The 22,122-nt window shown below is 46.7% G+C and overlaps 1 protein-coding gene across 1 annotated transcript in view; it reads left to right on the plus strand.

The window, feature by feature from the left end:
• LOC126203380 (chondroadherin-like protein) overlaps positions 1 to 22,122 on the plus strand; it is a 219,421-nt gene that overhangs the window by 47,904 nt on the left and 149,395 nt on the right. The window contains exon 2 of the mRNA XM_049937677.1: positions 13,449 to 13,679. Within this exon, the coding sequence (XP_049793634.1) occupies positions 13,449 to 13,679 (231 nt within the window). The remainder of the gene's footprint in view (positions 1 to 13,448; positions 13,680 to 22,122) is intronic.

A 22,122-nucleotide genomic window follows, 5' to 3' on the forward strand; every position in this document is an offset into this window, starting at 1 on the left:
TGGTCTGATGAATCCCGATGCCTTCTTCACTACATCGATGGGAGGGGACGAATCCATTGTCTTCCAAGGGAACAGCTCCTTGATACGTAAAAGGTGGGGTGGGGACAAGATGGCGGCAGCTCCATTATGCTCTTGGGAACAATCACGTGGGTGCCCATTAGTCCAGTGGAGATCGTGCAAGACACCACGACGGGCAAGGAGTATCGTACACTGGCCGCCAAACACGTACATCCCTTCATGAAGATCATGTTTCCCGAAGGCAGTGGCATTTTTCATCAAGATGCGCTATGTTACAAGGCCAGGAGTGTGATGCAGTGGTTTAAGGAGCACAGTGGCGAGTTCCAATTGAGATGCTGGCCCCCAGCTCACCAAATCTGAATCCGATCGAGCACATCTGTGATGTGATGGCGGCAGAACTCGTCGCCCACTCTACGCAGTTTACGGGAAGTCAGTGACTTGTGTGTGCAGACGTGGTGCTAATTCCCTCCAGCGACCTACCGAGGCCTCAGTGCTTCCATGCGATAACGCGTCACTGCTGTTATCCGTGCCAACGGTGGACCTATCGTCTATTAGGTAGGTGGTCAAAATGATCTGGCTGATCAGTGTGTGAGTATGGAAGCTCAGATGAGAACAAACGTTCGATTCTACACAGAGTACGCGAAAGAGCTTGCCCCCCTTCTAACAGCCATGTACCGCAAGCCTCTAGAGGAACGGAAGGTTCCAAATGATTGGAAAAGAGCACAGATATTCCCAGTCTTCAAGAAGGGTCGTCAAGCAGAGGCGCAAAACTATAGACCTATATCTCTGACGTCGATCTGTTTTAGAATTTTAGAACATGTTTTTTGCTCGCGTATCATGTCCCCCCCAAGAACCATGGACCTTGCCGTTGGTGGGGAGGCTTGCGTGCCTCAGCGATACAGATAGCCGCACCGTACGTGCAACCACAACGGAGGGGTATCTGTTGAGAGGCCAGACAAACTTGTGGTTCCTGAAGAGGGGCAGCAGCCTTTTCAGTAGTTGCAGGGGCAACAGTCTGGCTGATTGACTGATCTGGCCTTGTAACACTAACCAAAACAGCCTTGCTGTGCTGGTACTGCAAACGGCTGAAAGCAAGGGGAAACTACGGGCGTAATTCTCCCCGAGAGCATGCAGCTTTACTTTATGGTTAAATGATGATGGCGTCCTCTTGGGTAAAATATTCCGGAGGTGAAATAGTCTCCCATTCGGATCTCCGGGCGGGGACTACTCAAGAGAACGTCGTTATCAGGAGCAAGAAAACTGGCGTTCTACGGATCGGAGCGTGGAATGTCAGATCCCTTAATCGGGCAGGTAGGTTAGAAAATTTAAAAAGGGAAATGGCTAGGTTAAAGTTAGATATAGTGGGAATTAGTGAAGTTCGGTGGCAGGAGGAACAAGACTTCTGGTCAGGTGAATACAGGGTTATAAATACTAAATCAAATAGGGGTAATGCAGGAGTTGGTTTAATAATGAATAAAAAAATAGGAGTGCGGGTAAGCTACTACAAACAGCATAGTGAACGCATTATTGCGGCCAAGATAGACCACGAAGCCCACGCCTACTACCGTAGTACAAGTTTATATGCCAACTAGCTCTGCAGATGACGAAGAAATTGAAGAAATGTATGAGGAAATAAAAGAAATTATTCAGATAGTGAAGGGAGACGAAAATTTAATAGTCATGGGTGACTACAATTCGTCAGTAGGAAAAGGGAGAGAAGGAAACGTAGTAGGTGAATATGGATTGGGGCTAAGAAATGAAAGAGGAAGCCGCCTGGTAGAATTTTGCACAGAGCACAACTTAATCATAGTTAACACTTGTTTCAAGAATCATAAAAGAAGGTTGTATACATGGAAGAAGCCTGGAGATACTGACAGGTTTCAGATAGAATACATAATGGTAAGACAGAGATTTAGGAACCAAGTTCTAAATTGTAAGACATTTCCAGGGGCAGATGTGGACTCTGATCACAATCTATTGGTTATGAACAGTAGATTAAAACTGAAGAAACTGCAAAAAGGTGGGAATTTAACGAGATGGGACCTGGATAAACTGAAAGAACCAGAGGTTGTACTGAGTTTCAGGGAGAGCATAAGGGAACAATTGACAGGAATGGGGGAAACAAATACAGTAGAAGAAGAATGGGTAGCTTTGAGAGATGAAGTAGTGAAGGCAGCAGAGGACCTAGTAGGTAAAAAGACGAGGGCTAGTAGAAATCCTTGGGTAACAGAAGAAATACTGAATTTGATGAAAGGAGAAAATATAAAAATGCAGTAAATGAAGCAGGCAAAAAGGAATACAAACGTCTCAAAAACGAGATCGACAGGAAGTGCAAAATGGCTAAGCAGGGATGGCTAGAGAACAAATGTAAGGATGTAGAGAGTTATCTCACTAGGGGTAAGATAGACACTGCCTACAGGAAAATTAAAGAGACCTTTGGAGAAAAGAGAACCACTTGTAAGAATATCAGGAGCTCAGATGGAAACCCAGTTCTAAGCAAAGAAGAAAGCAGAAGGTGGAGGGAGTATATAGAGGGCCTATACAAGGGCAATGTACTTGAGGCCAATATTATGGAAATGGAAGAGGATGTAGATGAAGATGAAATGGGAGATACGATACTGCGTGAAGAGTTTGACAGAGCACTGAAAGACCTGAGTCGAAAAAACAAGGCCCCCAGAGTAGACAACATTCCATTAGAAGTACTGACGGCCGGGGGAGAGCCAGTCCTGACAAAACTCTACCATCTGGTGAGCAAGATGTATGAGACAGGCAAAATACCCTCAGACTTCAAGAAGAATATAACAATTCCGATCCCAAAGAAAGCAGGTGCTGACAGATGTGAAAATTACCGAACAATCAGTTTAATAAGTCACGGATGCAAAATACTAACGCGTATTCTCTACAGACGAATGGAAAAACTGGTAGAAGCTGACCTCGGGGAAGATCAGTTTGGATTCCGTAGAAATATTGGAACACGTGAGGCAATACTGACCCTACGACTTATCTTAGAAAACAGATTAAGGAAAGGCAAACCTACGTTTCTAGCATTTGTAGACTTAGAGAAAGCTTTTGACAATGTTGACTGGAATACTCTCTTTCAAATTCTGAAAGGTGGCAGGAGTAAAATACAGGGAGCGAAAGGCTATTTACAATTTGTACAGAAACCAGATGGCAGTTATAAGAATCCGGGGACATGAAAGGGAAGCAGCGGTTGGGAAGGGAGTGAGACAGGGTTGTAGCCTCTCCCCGGTGTTATTCAATCTGTATATTGAGCAAGCAGTGAAGGAAACAAAAGAAAAATTCGGAGTACGTATTAAAATCCATGGAGAAGAAAGTAAAACTTTGAGGTTCGCCGATGACATTGTAATTCTGTCAGAGACAGCAAACGACTTGGAAGAGCAGTTGAACGGAATGGACAGTGTCATGAAAGGAAGGTATTAGATGAATATCAACAAAAGCAAAACAAGGATAATGGAATGTAGTCGAATTAAGTCGGTTGATGCTGAGGGAATTAGATTAGGAAATGAGACACTTAAAGTAGTAAAGGAGTTTTGCTATTTGGGGAGCAAAAAACTGATGATGGACGAAGTAGAGAGTATATCAAATGTAGACTGGCAATGGAAAGGAAAGCGTTTCTGAAGAAGAGGAATTTGTTAACATCTAATATTGATTTAAGTGTCAGGAAGTTGTTTGTGAAAGTATTTGTATGGAGCGTAGCCATGTATGGAAGTGAAACATGGACGATTACTAGTTTGGACAAGAAGAGAATAGAAGCTTTCGAAATATGGTGCTACAGAAGAATGCTGAAGATTAGATGGGTAGATCATATAACTAATGAGGAGGTACTGAATAGGATTGGGGAGAAGAGAAGTTTGTGGTACAACTTGACAAGAAGAAGGGATAGGTTGGTAGGACATGTTCTGAGGCATCAAGGGATCACCAATTTAGTATTGGAGGGCAGCGTGGAGGGTCAAAATCGTAGAGGGAGACCAAGAGATGAATACGCTAAACAGATTCAGAAGGATGTAGGTTGCAGTAGGTACTGGGAGATGAAGAAGCTTGCACAGGATAGAGTAGCATGGAGAGCTGCATCAAACCAGTCTCAGGACTGAAGACCACAACAACAACATCATGTCGTTTCTGGAAAACCAAAATCTACTCTTTGGGAATCAACATGGATTCCGGAAACAGCGATCGTGTGAGACCCAACTCGCTTTATTTGTTCAAGAGACCCAGAAAATATTAGATACAGGCTCCCAGGTAGATGCCATTTTCCTTGACTTCCGGAAAGCGTTCGATACAGTTCCGCACTGTCGCCTGATAAACAATGTAAGAGCCTACGGAACATCAGACTAGCTGTGTGGCTGGGTTGAAGAGTTTTTAACAAACGTAACACAGCATGTTCTTCTCAATGGAGAGACGTCTACAGACGTTAAAGTAACCTCTGGCGTGCCACAGGGGAATGTTATGGGACCATTGCTTTTCACAATATATATAAATGACCTAGTAGATAGTGTCGGAAGTTCCATGCGGCTTTTCGCGGATGATGCTGTAGTATACAGAGAAGTTGCAGCATTAGAAAATTGCAGCGAAATGCAGGAAGATCTGCAGCAGATAGGCACTTGGTGCAGCGAGTGACAACTGACCCTTAACATAGTCAAATGTAATGTATTGCGAATAAATAGAAAGAAGGATCTTTTATTGTATGATTATATGATTGCGGAACAAACACTGGTAGCAGTTACTTCTGTAAAATATCTGGGAGTATGCGTACGGAGCGATTTGAAGTGGAATGATCATATAAAATTAGTTGTTGGTAAGGCGGGTGCCAGATTGAGATTCATTGGGAGAGTTCTTAGAAAATGTAGTCCATGAACAAAGGAAGTGGCTTACAAAACACTCGTTGGACCTATACTTGAGTATTGCTCATCAGTTTGGGATCCGTACCAGGTCGGGTTGACGGAGGAGATAGAGAAGATCCAAAGAAAAGCGGCGCGTTTCGTCACAGGGTTATTTGGTAAGCGTGATAGCGTTACGGAGATGTTTAGCAAACTCAAGTGGCAGAGTCTACAAGAGAGGCGCTTTGCATCGCGGTGTAGCTTGCTGTCCAGGTTTCGAGAGGGTGCGTTTCTGGATGAGGTATCGAATATATTGCTTCCCCCTACTTATACCTCCCGAGGAGATCACGAATGTAAAATTAGATTCGAGAGCGCACGGAGGCTTTCCGGCAGTCGTTCTTCCCGCGAACCATACGCGACTGGAACAGGAAAGGGAGATAGTGACAGTGGCACGTAAAGTACCCTCCGCCACACACCGCTGGGTGGCTTGCGGGGTATAAATGTAAAAATGGTTCAAATGGTTCTGAGCAGTATGGGACTTAACTTGTAAGGTCATCAGTCCCCTAGAACGTAGAACTACTTAAACCTAACTAACCTAAGGACATCACACACATCCATGCCCGAGGCAGGATTCGAACCTGCAACCGTAGCGGCCGCGCGGTTCCAGACTGTAGCGCCTTTAACCGCTTGGCCACCGCGGCCGGCAGTATAAATGTAGATGTAGATGACAGACACCATGGTATTTGGGCCCAGCACCTTGTGTGATGGTATGGACATCACTGGGTTCGTAAGCCTCTGGCTCGCGTAACTGCTAGTTTGGACACCAGACGTTACTTCTGTGAGATATTAAGGCCAGTGGCTGTGCCACGTCTTTGAGGTCTCCATGACACACTCTCTCAATAAGGTAACTCGATACCACATATTTCCCTGTTGTCCTGACCTCCCTCAGTACGAATGATGTTTGATTGTCCTGAGCCATGCGTTCTCCGGATGTCTTACCCACTGGTCATCGTTTACCTGAGAGGCTAGTACGTCGCAACTCATCAGTCTCTGTGACTGATGGACTCTGGCATAAGGTGAAACACTATTATTCAGATAGCTTACAGAATCAGCAGGTGGGTCAATTTGTACCAAAGAGCCTCGAGTTTCACATTATGTTGTCAAGGGTCATTTTGGTTCGATGTGACTACCATTTCTGATGTGACAAACATCCCACCGGTAACCAATTTCTTCCCACATTCGTTGCAGCAAATCTGGCGTATCTCGTGCAACAGCAGCGCAGATTCGATTTTTCAGTTCAGCTAAATTGTTTGGTAGGGATGGGACATAAACTCGGTCTTTAATGAAACCCAGAGAAAGAAATCCCGTGAGGTCAAGTCAGGGGAGCGAGGTCATCATGCGACTGGCCTTTCACGGCCATTCCAACTACCTGGGAAGCTATTATCTAGCAAATTCCGAACTTCCGTGATGAAATGAGATGGCGAATCGTCTTGCTGGTAGGAAACCATCCAATCTCTGTTGTCTTCGTCGATCTGTGGAATTAACTTTCAGTTTGCTAAGGGCATAAAGCACACCGAGCGAGGTGGCGCAGTGGTTAGCAAACAGGACTCTCATTCGAGAGGACGACAGTTCAAACCTGCGTCTGGTCATCATGATTTAGGTTTACGTGATTGCCCTTAATCGCTTCAGGCAAATGCTGGGATACTTCCTTTGAGTGGACGCGATCACTTCCGTCCCTATCCTTCCCTGATCCGATAGGACCGGTGGCCTCGCTGTTTGGTCCCTTCCCTCCAAATCAACCAACCAACAATAAAACACATTAACTTTGGGGCTGTTACAAACATGTTGCACGTGGATTCTCGCTGCCCCATATTCTATAGTTGTGGGTGTTCACTATGCCGCTGATATGAAATGTTGACTCCAGGCAAAACTCTTCGTAGCCTGTTCGGCATAATCATCTACATGTGAGCGATATGGTGATTTATAATGTCACAGTGAACAACAATCCATCTCAACAAAGTTCTTGTGCTAAGAGAAAATCGTAGGCCTGTTGGAAGGTTCTTTAGCATATTCGGGGGGAAATTTATGCCGAACAGTTGTAGCAGAGTTTGTTTCATGAAATCAAAACGCACAGCGAGCACACTGCGCACAAATGAAATTAGCCATTTTGACAGTGCACTATACTGACGCTCCTGGTGGCCGGATAGGGTACTGATGCACTACGTGAAACAAACTTGAGGTTGAAACTTCCTGGCAGATTAAAACTGTCTGCCGGACCGAGACTCGAACTCGGGACCTTTGCCTTTCTCGGGCAAGTGCTCTACCATCTGAGCTACCCAAGCACGACTCACGCCCCGTCCTCACAGCCCTACTTCTGTCAGTACCTACCTTCCAGACTTTACAGAAGTTCTCCTGCGAGACGAGATACTGGCAGAAGTACGGCCGTGAGAATGGGGCGTGAGTCGTGCCTGGGTAGCTCAGATATTAGAGCACTTGCCCGCGAAAGGCAAAGGTCCCAAGTTCGAGTCTCGGTCCGGCACACAGTTTTAATCTGGCAGGAAGTTTCATATCAGCGCACACTCCGCTGCAGAGTGAAAATCTCATTCTGGAAACTTGAGGTTGTTTGCTGTAAAATGACACACCGATTCTATAAGTAATATGAAATTTCTATGTCATTCCAAAGTTGTTCTTTTTGACTCACTCTTTACATAAGCTGAGTTCAATTCTATGCCCAGCTATGTTCGAGTCATCGTTGCTAACCACAGACTGCACAGTTGTCTACTAAATTTCGCACCCTGTATACCCCAAAACAACCTACAAATTTAATCATGTATTATTCCTGCTAAACTGAATATGTACAATAAGTGAAATTCTTTTTTATACTGCGCCAATAACTGATATCGACAGCAGCGCAGAGGTGCTACAGGTAGCAGTTGATAATTGCCACCAGGGGGGGAGGGGGGGTGAGCGTCATGTCATATGGGCTGAGCCGCTTGCAGTAACGGGACCAAGCAGGCAGCCGTGATTCAGTCTAGTACAGTCCGTTACATGTGCTACTATCCACCACGCCGTTCTGCTTATTGGATTTCGACCTCGCATTGTACCTCAACTTTGTTCTCGTTATTGGCTTTCATTTAGTGTTCTGCTTTATGGGTTACATAATAGTGTAGACAACAGACAGAAAACTAACAATGACGTCTTTCTCTCTCTCTCTCTCTCATACACACATACATACACACACACACACACACACACACACACACACACACACACACATACACACACACACTGCCAGTGTTATGGATCCCAAGTTTCTGGAAATAACTACAGCAACGGTTTCCAGCTCAAGAGTAACAGCGACACTAACAGTAACAGCTGTGACCGCAACAACAGAATACCAAGAAAGCATCTCCTGCAGTTCTTGCTTCAACAGCAGTAGCGCCAGTCGGTGGCCCCTGTTTACCTCCACAGCCGTTCGAGTTCTTTGATGAGAGAGGTGTTAAACTGCTTTGCTTACAGTTTTTGTAAGAACCAAAGGGCTTTGCTCTTGTCTTCCAGCAACAGTATGTACGCAGTGGTTCAAAAGATGCGACCACTCCCACCACTCCCGAACCCTAATGATTTATCTCACAATGAACTATCTAAACCGAATACTATGGTTGGCAGACCCATCTTGTTGCAGATAGGTCCCATGTGAATCAGTGTCACAAACAACATGAGCAGTCTTATGCAGCGTGGGCTCTCGACTTGCAGAATTTTGCACGCTTCTGCAGTTTCACTTGTCAGAGCCGTCAAGTTTGCCATGCAGAATCAATGGTTCATGATGTGGTTGTGCGTCTATTCTCCGACAGGGAGGTTACAAATACAGCATTCCTCACATCCAATTCTAGTCTTCGTGAAGTTCTTAAATGAGTTAAATCTTTTGGGGTTGCTTCTGATGCTACACTGTGAGCATGTTGGGTGCTATTCTGTCATTCTGCGCAACGGATCAATCTGAGAAGTACCCTTTACCCTGTGGCTCCTGCAAGATGCAATTTCCACCCCCACAGTACTACAGAAGTCAGACAGACGCTCCTAACTTTCTAAAGAGAAATGCCTGAAAAACTTTCAGCAATAAATATCTTCTGGAGTCGTCCGCTGTAAGGAAATGACACAAAAATTCACAAAATTTCTTACATAACTAGTGGGATACTTGGGTACTGGAGTAGTGCTAGTTAGTGTAAGAAAAACATGAAACTAACGAAAATTATTATTTATTTTGCAAAAATTCTAAGAAATCACAATGGCACCTTTAGTTATGAACTCAACAAGTTATTTCCGGTTCTTTTCAGGATGTGAAGTTACCTCTCAAGGATAGGATTCGCTAATGAAATTTCTATACAAAGTTTAAGGTTGTTATTGACTTGGCAGAATGGCTGAGAGCTGCGCCTACTCAACTTGAATAATTATCCATTAGAATGTTGCTAGGTACAGCTGAGGCTGTCGCGTGTGAAATGCAAATGAAGTGTTCTGTCGTGGAGGAAATGTGGGTTCGCAAGAGCTGTACCGCCCAATACCGTAAGCTGCGATGACTGCTGTTTGCACTGCTCGCTGCTGACAAATAAGATAAGTCTCGTTCTATCTGGATTGATCTTCGCCAATAAAACTCTCCCTACGCCTTGATGAAGTCAAGGATTCCTATTCGCCCCTATTCTAACTATTGGCATGGTACACCGGTCAGATAACCAGTCCACCGTGATGCCACTCAAAAATTCGCTCGCAGGCTTTTAACTATAACTCTGTACGTTCACACCACACAATTAGTGTGGCGGCCAATACTGTGAACAATGCTTAATCGACTCAATAAAGAGTCGCACTCCGATTCGCTCTCGACAGTGGTCCTCTCCCAGTGAAGTACTGAGGAGAGGCTTGCTCCTCACTCTTTGTGTACACGTACAAGCGAGCACGCTCTCGTTACGTGTTCTCGCTCCAAGAGCGACAACGGAACGGCCCCTCTCCACGCCAGACATGAAGGGGTATGTCTTTTGGTCTCTTCCATTACTCCTTCAGCTCAAGGCGTCTTTTAAAACGGGAGAAAGACGTTTCCTTTAAGGCAACCAATCCGGAAATCTGTAGCATCGGCGTTTGGCGTTTGCTGTCTCCCTGTGAAAATCTCTGAAACTGCGTGCTATGTTGTAAAGAATGCGTAGGCTGGGCGCTCCCTCACAATGTAGCGGAATTTGCTTTTAAGCCGAACACAGGGGCGTTCTTCCTTTCACTCGGGCAAACGCTGTCCGCTGCATGGGCGGCCGAGTTTGACTCGTCCTCTGAAGAGACTGGCGTACTGTTGTGTGGTTTGCATCTCCCTAACTAAAAGCTCCTGTGACCGTCGTGTCTGGAATGTATGTGTGTACGCCAGCCTCGAGTATTTCACCCATGGTGAGCTTACTTGTTATTTGTATATCGTTTACATGAATTCATACAACACTGATTTTATCTTATCGAGTTTGGGTTCGAATGAAGCGTCTTGATGTGCGGAATATGATTGTGAGGGCGGAATATGTAAGCAATGAAGGTCAGGAGACCACGACGTCTTACAACGCATACCTTCACTAACGAAATTCAAGTGTCTAAAGTAGTTACTAGTTTCGTAAGCAACAGCAGGCTGATGATTCTGATTCGCGTCATCTTTTTACGCCCACAAGTGTCACCTTAGTTCACAGTCGCCCAGATTGCCGGCGTTGCGTGACACACTAGACGTGAGTGCAGCTTGATGGGGAGTGGGCAGAATGTTCGACGAAGTCAGAAAGAGAGCTGACGCTGTGGTGTCGAGAGTTCAGCGGTCTGTACAAGGTGTACATAAAGTACTGGAACACTTTCAGTTATTTATTGGACAAGAACTAAATATTGTACAGATGTAATACATATTGCATTTTGAAGAAAAACACTGATTTTTTTTTTCTCTTACAAACATTCGCTATGGGCACCATGAGTGACCCGGCAGACGTTAATATGGTAATCGAATTCTTGCCGTACCCGTCCCAGCATGGGATCGTCGACTGTGGCAGTCACTTCCCATATTCTCTCCAGGAGCTCTGCTACAGCACATGGTAGAGGCGGTACATACACCAGATCTTTAATGTGTCCCCACAGAAAAAAAGTCACACGGAGTGATATCTGGTGATTGGGGAGGCCATTTCATGAAACAGCTGTACTCTTCTGTAGCACTCCATTTTGAATGGTTTCATAGACAGCTTCTGTTGCAGAACTTTCCACACTGTTATTGGAGCCATTTCCAGTTCACGGGATGCACGACACACCGATTTCTTTGGACTCCTTATGAATGTCTCTCGTACGCGCTCCACATTCACTTCACTCACACTGGGATGTCCGCTTCTCTTTGCCAGGCACAAGCAACCTGTCGTAACGAATTTGTTGTGCCAGTGGTAAATGGCCTTCCTGATTGATGGCTTCTTACCGTACTTGATTCTAAACATCCGTTGAACAGCTGTAGCACACTTGTTTTTGTCGAACTTCAACATACAGAAAGCTCGCTCCGCACCTGAACTCGCCATGTTTGCGACTAGCGCTGACTATCGGCAAATTACCAAACTACGTCTTGACGGTACCCTTGTCGGTACACATGAAAAACAACTTTCTGGGTTTCTCATCAAAATGACATTTTTGTATTTATGCGACACCTTTTACAAACAATATAATTACGTTGCCAGAAGATTTTCGGATGAGATGCATAGAGTTGCAGTCTGACATCCAACTGAAATAAAAATTTGATCATGTATTTTTGGTGGATTTTTACAAAATTTATCTGCCCAGAGGCAAATATTCCTTGCTGCACAATCATGCGTTGTATGTGTCACCTTTGTTTGGAAGCAGATACGTTTGTGAACAGTTATTTTCAAGTGTAAAGTTAACAAAGAGTAAACATAGAATGAAAATCTCAGATGAACGACTTGAGAACATCCTGTGAATTGCTACCACTTCGATCGTACCTGATGCTTGTACATTAGTTTCACAAATTGAAAGTCAAACATCACATTAATTCTCTGACTTGTAATTATTTATACATCCGACCAGTTTTTTTTTTCTCCTTAGCGGTTGTTGATAGTGTTAAGTATATAATGTGCGGCTCAAAAATACTGGAAAAATATACGTCTTTTCCCCAACGTGGCTCATTTAAGCAAAAAGGTTGGCCACCCCTGGCTTAGATGATGATCCACGTACTGGTTGCCCAAGATGTGTCACTGCCACAGAAACTGTTCAAAAATGGCTCTGAGCACTATGGGACTCAACTGCTGAGGTCATTAGTCCCCTAGAACTTAGAACTAGTTAAACCTAACTAACCTACGGACATCACAAACATCCATGCCCGAGGCAGGATTCGAACCTGCGACCGTAGCGGTCTTGCGGTTCCAGACTGCAGCGGCTTTAACCGCACGGCCACTTCGGCCGGCCCACAGAAACTGTAAAAGTGTATACAATGGTCATGGAGGATCGCCCACTTAAAGTGCAAGAAATTGCTGAAGTTGTACAGGTGTCATCCGAACAGGCATGTCACATTTTAAGAGTGGAACTGAAAATGAAATAAATATCTGCTTGATGGGTTCAAAAATGGCTCTGAGCACTATGGGACTTAACTTCTGAGGTCATCAGTCCCATAGACCTACTTAAACCTAACTAACCTAAGGACAGCACACACATCCATACCCGAGGTAGGATTCGAACCTGCGACCGCAGCGGTCGCACAGTTCCAGACTGTAGCGCCTATAAACGCTTGGCCACTCCGGCCGGCGCTTGATGGGAAATGATTTTTTGCGCCGGTTTGTGATCAAAGATGAAACTTTGGTCCACTACTATACCCCAGAGACAAAAACAGTGAAAGCAATTGAAACACGTTGATTCAGCAGCACCAAAGACAGCGAAGGCAGTACGGTAGGCCGGAAATGTCACTGCGTCAAATTTCTGGGATGCGATTCGAATTCTGCAGATAAATTGTCCATCAGCTTCCCATACAATTCCTGGACGGTACTAAGCTAACGTTCTGGGCCAACTAGAGCAAAGTATAGGCGAAAAAAAAGCCGGGTTTCATCAACACAATGCACGCCCGCACAGAAGTGTCATTGTCACGGCAAAAATACGTGAAATAAGATACGAACTATTGCTACACCCGGCTTATTTGCCTGCTTTGGCTCCATCGGACACCCACGTACTCTCGAAGCTCAAAATTTTCCTTGATAGACTGAGATCCTCCTCGGACGAAGCACTGACAGCCAAAGATGAAGACGTGGCGGAATATAATTTTCAAGATGGGATCAGGACATTGGAATATTGCTGGACCTGGTACATTAGTATAAGGGACACTACATTGAAAAAAAAAAAAGTTTCACTGAGGTACGTCTTTTTTCTCTATTCCATTCCAAGAGCTTTCCAAACCACCCTCGTAGATGCGAGTACTCGACGCACATGCGCGAATCTTCCACCGCAGCGACCATATTTAAAAACAGTGCTTGTTTATTAAAAAAAAACGCCTCATATCTAACTGCTGGTTGCTGCTGTGTGGACTGTATTGTGGTGACGGGCGGCTATGTTTTGCAGGGTGCGGTGCTGCTGTGCCTGGTGACGCACGCCGTGCTGCAAGATGGCGAGCAACAGGAAGGCGGAGACGGTAGCTCGTCGGTCTGCGGCGGTTGCTCGTGCGGGGGCGGCCTGCTGGACTGCTCGGGGCTGCCGCTGGAGGGCGGCGGGGGCGGCTCTTGGTTCTGGCCGCGCTGCGAGTGCGCCGCCGCCTCCAACCTCACGGCCGTCTTCCGCGCCTGCGGCATCAAGGTCAGCGCCCACAGGCTTCATTAAACACACTCTGCTCTGCAAAAAAACGGCTCTGAGCACTATGGGACTCAACTGCTGAGGTCATTAGTCCCCTAGAACTTAGAACTAGTTAAACCTAACTAACCTAAGGACATCACAAACATCCATGCCCGAGGCAGGATTCGAACCTGCGACCGTAGCGGTCTTGCGGTTCCAGACTGCAGCGCCTTTAACCGCACGGCCACTTCGGCCGGCTTCTGCTCTGCATAAACTTACATATGTTGCAAGAATGCAATCTCTGACAAGGGAACCTCCCCATCGCACCCCCCTCAGAATTAGTTATAAGTTGGCACAGCGGATAGGCCTTGAAAAACTGAACACACATCAATCGAGAAAACAGGAAGAAGTTGTATGGAACTATGAAAATGTGGTGTCACCGCTAGACACCACACTTGCTAGGTGGTAACTTAAATCGGCCGCGGTCCTGTAGTACATGTCGGACCCGCGTGTCGCCACTATGTAATCGCAAACCTAGCGCCACCACATGGCAGGTCACAAGACACGGACTTGACCTCGCCCCAGTTGTACGGACGACATAGCTTGCGACTAGACCTAACAAGTATTCCTCTCAATTGCCGAGAGACAGATTAAATAGCCTTCAGCTAGTCCATCGCTACTACCTAGCAAGGCGCCATGTGTATCATTGCTAATTGCTTACTACTATGCAAGAGATGTATTTCAACAAGAACAAGACTACATTAAAGTTAAGTATATTAAAATCTCTCATCTTTTCTTTATAGTTTTCATCCAGTCTCCTGTTTCAGAATTTACGCCCGTCTGCGTTAGTTTCGCGTGCACCTAGCCACTCATTGTGTCGAGACCTTAGGGAATCGACACAACAATATTTTGGCGACGAGGATGGGATGCCGCGCCCACGTTGCAGTCTTTGTGTTCTATTTGCTCTAATTTGCTTGTGTCATGGCTTCGCCGCATTCTCCAGATGTACTGTCCGAATTTTTTCGCTTGCAGAATCAGCAGACGCAGGCGTTATTGGAAGCCCTTGGACAGCTCGTCCAGGGTCAACGTGCGCTGCAAACCGATGCGGCACCCGCCGCTTCATCGCTAGCGCAGCCACACAACGCTGTCGCACCGCCATTTAGGCCCTTTGAGGCCCATAACGAAAGCTGGACTGAGTGGGCCGATCAGTTCACCTTCCACCTCACTGCTTATGGAATTCAAGGTAAAGAGCGGCAGCCGTTTTTGCTTTCTTGTGTCGGTGTGTCTACCTACCGGGTGATAGTGAAATTGTTTCCCCGACGCGACGTCGCAACTCTGTCCTACGAAGAAATTTTGTCTGCTTTAGATGCCTATTTCAAAGAAACAGTTAATGTTGTTGCCAAACGGTATACGTTTTTTCGTACAAAACGTACGGCCGGTCAGACTAATAGGGAGTGGGTAGCAACTTTGCAAGGACTTACTAGAGACTGCGCGTTTGCCTGTGAATGTGGCCTCCCATATTCAGATACTATGGTGCGTGATGCAATTGCACAAAACGTTTCTGATGTTCGCATAAGGGAACAGATTTTGAAACTCGTTAATCCCTCCCTGCAACAAGTGATAGACATATTGGACAGGCAAGACACACTTGACTTTGCTCAGGCATCATTTGAAACTTCGCCGGCAGTGTGTCACGTTAACCGGCCCGCCCGGCCCGCTGCACGGGACGCTAAGCGGCCCTCGCGCCCGACTTCGCTGCGGCCGCCTCGCTTGCAACCACGTGCGCCGCGTAAGCAAGCAAATGCAGTGAAATCTTGCCCGCGGTGTGCTACTAGACATTCGCGTGCAAATTGCCCGTCACGCCAAGCTATTTGCTTTTACTGCCAAAAGAAAGGACATGTACAAAGTGTTTGCCAGAAAAAGCTTAGATCAGACAATCACACAAATTCCAGGCCCTTTGCTTCGCGCCGGAATCGAACCCAGGACAATCAGGCTCGTGGACCTTCGCCCATGGACATTCATGTCGTTCATTCCCACCCGTCCAGTGACATTTTAGCTAACAGTGACTGTGTTCGTCCCACCCAACGTGTGCGTCGACGTCGCCGGAAAGCCCGTAAAGTTGCACGTGCTTCTGGACCTGTATCAGTTCACATTGCACGAGACAGTCGCTCTTGTCGTCAACAAGACAATGAACTTTTTGTGGACTTAGACTTTGCAGGCAAAGTGATCCCATTCCAGCTCGATACCGGAGCTGCAGTTTCATTGATTAATCACGACACGTACAAACAACTGGGCGCCCCGCCATTGCGTGCCGCAAATGTTACGTTAACTAGTTACTCGGGACAGCATATACCTGTGTTAGGACAGTGCAGCCTTCTTGCAACATACAAGGGACAGACAAAACTTGTGTCATTTTATGTTCTTCGTTCCTCTAGTGCAGTGAACTTGTTTGGATTAGATTTGTTTCAATTGTTTAATTTGTCTATAGTAAATCAGGTCCTTTCAGTGAATCAGACTGTGCCTTCCGCCAGTGTTTCTAGTCTTTGTGAAGAATTTGCAGACATTTTTGCACCGGGCCTTGGTTGCGCTAAGAACTATGAAGCGCATTTGGAACTGAAAGACAACGCGCAACCGAAATTTTTCAGAGCGCGCAATGTTCCCCACGCATTGCGTGATGGGGTCGCAAACACATTAGCCGAATTAGAATCTCAAGGTGTAATTGAACGTGTGCAGGCTTCTCTCTGGGCCTCACCCTTAGTCATTTTGCCGAAACCTTCCGGAAAACTGAGACTTTGCGTGGACTTCAAGGCAACTGTGAATCCACAACTGGTGACTGCTACTTTTCCTTTGCCCCGCCCGGAAGATCTTTTTGACAAACTGTGCCCGGGAAAATATTTTTCAAAATTGGACCTAGCAGATGCGTACTTGCAACTACCTGTGGACGAAGAATCCCAGCGCGTCTTAGTGGTAAACACGCATCTTGGCTTGTATCGCTTCAAAAGACTGCCATTCGGGTGTGCATCCGCCCCTGCTTTATTTCAGCAATATTTACAAACTATTTGTGCGTCGGTCCCTACGGCTGCGAACTATCTGGACGATATTGTGATCTCAGGAAAGACAGAAGCCGAACATTTGCAGACTCTCCGAACATTATTTCAGGTATTGCGTCAGCATGGTCTTCGCTTGAGGAAGGACAAATGTGTGTTTTTTGCTCGTGACTTACCGTACCTGGGGCATGTCATAAATGCCCAAGGTATACATCCGAGTCCAGAGCACCTTCGTGCCATTCAGGACTTGCCGTCACCGCCGAACTTAAAACAGCTACAGAGTGTGCTGGGTAAGGTAAATTATTATTCAAAGTTTGTGCGCAATGCTTCTTCCATTTCAGCTCCGCTTCATCGCTTACGCCGTAAAGGTGTTCCGTTCGTCTGGACGACGGAATGCGAACGCGCCTTTCGCCAGTTGAAATCGGCGTTACTTTCAAATACTTGCCTTACGCCATTCGATCCCCGAAAACCCCTTTTGTTGATGGTAGATGCATCGGATTTCGGGATCGGTGCTGTGCTTGCGCACAAGGATGGCTCGCATGATCGCCCTATTGCCTTTGCGTCCAAATTGCTCTCATCTGCGCAACGAAATTATTCACAAATAGAGAAGGAAGCTTTGGCTCTTGTGTTTGGTGTCACAAAGTTTCACGATTTCTTGTATGGTCGTCACTTTACCATCATCACGGACCACAAACCTTTGACATCACTTTTTCATCCGAACAAGCCTGTACCTCCACGTACAGCGCAGAAATTCATTCGCTGGTCTCTTTTTCTCTCGCAGTACCGCTACGATATCTTGTATCGGTCCACTGCTAAGCACGGAAACGCTGATGCGTTGTCCCGTTTGCCTGTTGCTGAGGATAAAGCATTCGATTCTTCCGAACTTGCTTGCATGTTCATTGATTCGGAAGCCGATGACGTGGTCGCATCGTTTCCGATTGATTTTCGTCGTGTAGCTACAGCCACAGCTGCTGACCCTGTCCTTGCTCCTGTTTTGCGTTTTGTTGCTACGCAATGGCCCTTGTCAAAGTCACGGATCGAGGATCCTTTGGTTCGCCGTTTTTTTGCTCACAAGGAGAGACTTTTTGTCCGACGTGGTGTTTTGTTGTTGCGTTCCGATAATGATCAATCCCGCGTCGTGGTCCCACGTTCGTTACAGTCCTCTGTCTTAAAGCTTCTTCACCAAGGACATTGGGGTATAGTGCGAACGAAACAGCTTGCTCGTCAGCACTGTACTTGGTTCGGAATCGATGCTGCGATTACGAATATGTGCTCCTCTTGCGTGGCGTGTGCCGAACAACAATCCGCACCGCCGCGGAAATTCTTTGCATGGCCGAAAGCCACTTCCCCTTGGCAACGCTTGCACGTCGATTTTGCTGGTCCATTCTGGAATGCTCGATGGTTGGTTGTGGTCGATGCTTTCAGTAATTTTCCTTTTGTTGTCCGGATGTCTTCCACGACGTCTTCTGCCACAATCCGAGCCTTGTCTGCTATCTTTTGCATTGAAGGTCTTCCGCAGACTATTGTTTCCGACAATGGCCCACAATTCATGTCCGCAGAATTTCAGTCGTTCTGCAAGGCCAATGGTATTCAACATCTGACGTCCGCGCCGTTTTCGCCTCAGTCAAACGGTGCCGCTGAACGATTGGTCCGGACTTTCAAGTCGCAGATGTTGAAGTTGAAAGAGTCGCATTCTCGGGAGGACGCTTTGTTGCTCTTTTTGTCCTCATATCGCTCTCAGCCTCGCGATGGTCGCTCGCCGGCTGAGTTGCTTCATGGTCGTTCTCATCGAACTTTGATGTCTTTGCTGCATCCGCCACATCAGGTTCCTGTGCTGCGGCAGTCTCCTGCTTTTGCTCCTGGCGACGTTGTCTATTATCGCAACTATCGCGGTTCACGGCGTTGGCTCGCAGGGCGCATTCTTCGCTGCCTCGGCCGCGCGATGTATTTGGTTTTGGGGGCCTCTGGTGAGGTGCGTCGGCATCTCAATCAGCTGCGCCTCTGTCGTCGCCTGGGTTCTGCCGCTCCCCGTCTGCTTTCAGCGACGGAGCCGTCCGGTCAGCGCCTTGGGGACCCATCTACTGGCTCGCCTCATCCCCAGGTGTTACCGACGATGCCTTCCATTTTGCCTCATGGCGTCGCGCCGCCGCAGCCGCCGCCGGCGCCGCCAGCAGCGGACGCTTCGCTGCAGCCGCCTCGCGCCTCCCTGGGTCACGCGCCGCCGCTTGCTTCCCGTGACCAGCCGTCCTCCGCCATGGACCTCTTGCCCGCTCCGGACCAGATGTCGTCTTCGCCCGTCGGGTGCTCCGACCACATGGAGGTCGACCCCGCGGCTCCTCTTATATCATTACGTGCGCAAACACCTCATGTTGACGTGCACCCTGGACTAGGTTTGCAGGCGTTTCCTAGCTCCCCTCGGACCGAATGGCCGGGTGCGGGTGGCACAGCCTCGCCTGTTGTTAGGCTCCCCACCTCATCGCATACGTCACCATGGGGTCCTCCCCACGGCGGGCGGAAGCCTTATCTCACGACCGTTCGCCGATTTGCGGGGGAGGAATGTGGTGTCACCGCTAGACACCACACTTGCTAGGTGGTAACTTAAATCGGCCGCGGTCCTGTAGTACATGTCGGACCCGCGTGTCGCCACTATGTAATCGCAAACCTAGCGCCACCACATGGCAGGTCACAAGACACGGACTTGACCTCGCCCCAGTTGTACGGACGACATAGCTTGCGACTAGACCTAACAAGTATTCCTCTCAATTGCCGAGAGACAGATTAAATAGCCTTCAGCTAGTCCATCGCTACTACCTAGCAAGGCGCCATGTGTATCATTGCTAATTGCTTACTACTATGCAAGAGATGTATTTCAACAAGAACAAGACTACATTAAAGTTAAGTATATTAAAATCTCTCATCTTTTCTTTATAGTTTTCATCCAGTCTCCTGTTTCAGAATTTACGCCCGTCTGCGTTAGTTTCGCGTGCACCTAGCCACTCATTGTGTCGAGACCTTAGGGAATCGACACAACAGAAAAAATAAGCAAAATATACAAACTGAGTAGTCCATGTGTAAGATAGGCAACATCCAGGTGGGTGTAAAAATATGAGCGCCGTGGTCCCGTGGTTAACGTGTGCAGCTGCGGAGCGATAGGTCGTTGGTTCAAGTATTCCCTCGGGAGAAAATTTTAATTTTTATTTTCAGACAATTATCAAAGTTCAGGCACTCACATATAATCATCTTCGCTCTCCAAAATTCCAGGACATGTTCAGATTTGCTTGGACATATGCAGGATTTGACGGTTTACACACGGAAAAATTTGAAAACGTTAAAAACATATGTTTTGACAGAGCACAGACAAAACTGTGCGACTGTGAAACTGTTGCATTCATTTGTTGCAGTTTATGTGACAAACTCTTATGTTTTCACACTTTTTCGGAAGTGATTATCACATCCACAAGAAAACCTAAATTGGGCAAGGTAGAAGAATCTTTTTACCCATTCACCAAGTGTACAAGTTAGGTGGGTCGACAACATATTCCTGTCATGTGACGCACATGCCGTCACCAGTGTCGTATAGAATATATCAGACGTGTTTTCCTGTGGAGGAATCGGTTGACCTATGACCTTGCAATCAAATGTTTTCGGTTTCCATTGGACAGGCACGTCCTTTCGGCTACTAATCGCACGGGTTTGCGGTGCGGTCGCAAAACACAGACACTAAACTTATTACAGTGAACAGAGACGTCAATGAACGAACGGACAGCTCATAACTTTGCGAAAATAAAGAAAGAAAAATTTTCACTCTTGGGAAGATTTGAACCAGGAACCTCTCGTTCCGCAGTTGCTCACGCTAACAACGGGACCACGGCGCTCCTGAACGCAGATTGTCCTAGACGTTGCCTATCTTGCACATGGACTATATATATTTTGCTTATTTTTTCATAGTTCCACACAACTTCTTCCTGTTTTCTCGATTGATCTATGTTCAGTTTTTCAAGGCCTATCCACTGTGCCAACTTATAACTAAATCTGAGGGGGGTGCGATGGGGAGGTTCCCTTGTGAGAAATACAAGCGAAGCACCCTGAAGCCGTAGTCTGCTGTCAATGTAACTAAGTACCCTTACACTCTATCGGCGAGTATGTAATTGATTAACGACCACCGTAGTGCATTAATGTTGTTACCAGGCCTGGTAGGCTATACAGAGTGTCCCGAACTTGTGACAAACTTCAAGGGCTTATAGAGGGTGTCTTCAGGAACAAATCGAGGATACGAACCCGTGTCCGGAAATGTCATCCAACGATGCAACAGAGCAGCAAACTTAGAGACAGCAGCGCCTGACACTAGGCCACCATTTCGGCAGCAAACGTGACTTTGTGCGTTGACGCCTCGCAGTGTTGTTTCTTATTCGGTGAGCATGACTGACTGCCACGATCTTCATTGGAAAAGCTGGAGGTAGCTGTTGCGTATAAAGGTTTGTTTCTATGAATACAGTGCTCTATTGCTTCAGTGGATGACTATTTTGGACACTTTTCCATCCACAGTTCGTTTTTCTTCTGGAGCCGTCTAAAATCTCCAATGCTTTTCGGTATACAGGAACAAAATAAACTCCAGACGGGAACCAATATTCAAAATCGTTGTCAAAAAGGCAACGGAGCATCGTATTCACAGAAGACGCTGTATACGCAGCAGCTACGTCCATCTTCTCCACTAATGATCATTGCCATCAGTCGTTATCACTGAATAACAAAGAACATAGCGAAACGTTCCACCTACGGTCAACCAGCGTACAAAGTCACGTTTGCTGCCGAAAGGGTGGCCTAATAGCAGGTGCTGGCACCTATAAGTTGATGCTCTGTAGCGTCGTTGGATGAAGTTTTCGGACACGGGTTCCTACGCCTCTAAATTTGTCACAACAGTTCCGGGACACCCAGTGTAAGAGGTATAAACAGGGTCTGATGTTGAGTGATTACTGTGAAAGATGAGACGCCGAATAATCGTGTGGAACAGCGCTAGAATGAGTTCTCTTCGTGGATCAATAGCATGATGTTGGACTGCGTGGGCAGATACACTCATCGTGAAGGATCTGGTCGACTACGTATGCCCACCACACGAGAGGATCGTCGTCCCATGCACCAAGCACACCTTCACATCTGCAATTGTCAGCCATGAACTAATAATGCACTCCCTACATCAGTGCTTGGAGGTCAGCAGCAGGAGGACTAGGTAACGACACACACACACACACACACTCTTAGTGTCTCTGTCTCTCTCTCTCTCTCTCTTATTAGGAGAGAAGGAGAGGGGAAAGGAGGAACTTGATAAAGCTGAGGAGATGGAAAGGGAAAGGGGGGGAGGAAGAGGATGGACGGAGAGAGGGGGAAGGAAAATAGATATATATGTTCCATTTTCCTCCACC

Source organism: Schistocerca nitens, chromosome 9, assembly GCF_023898315.1.
Source record: "Schistocerca nitens isolate TAMUIC-IGC-003100 chromosome 9, iqSchNite1.1, whole genome shotgun sequence".
Classification (NCBI taxonomy): domain Eukaryota; kingdom Metazoa; phylum Arthropoda; class Insecta; order Orthoptera; family Acrididae; genus Schistocerca; species Schistocerca nitens.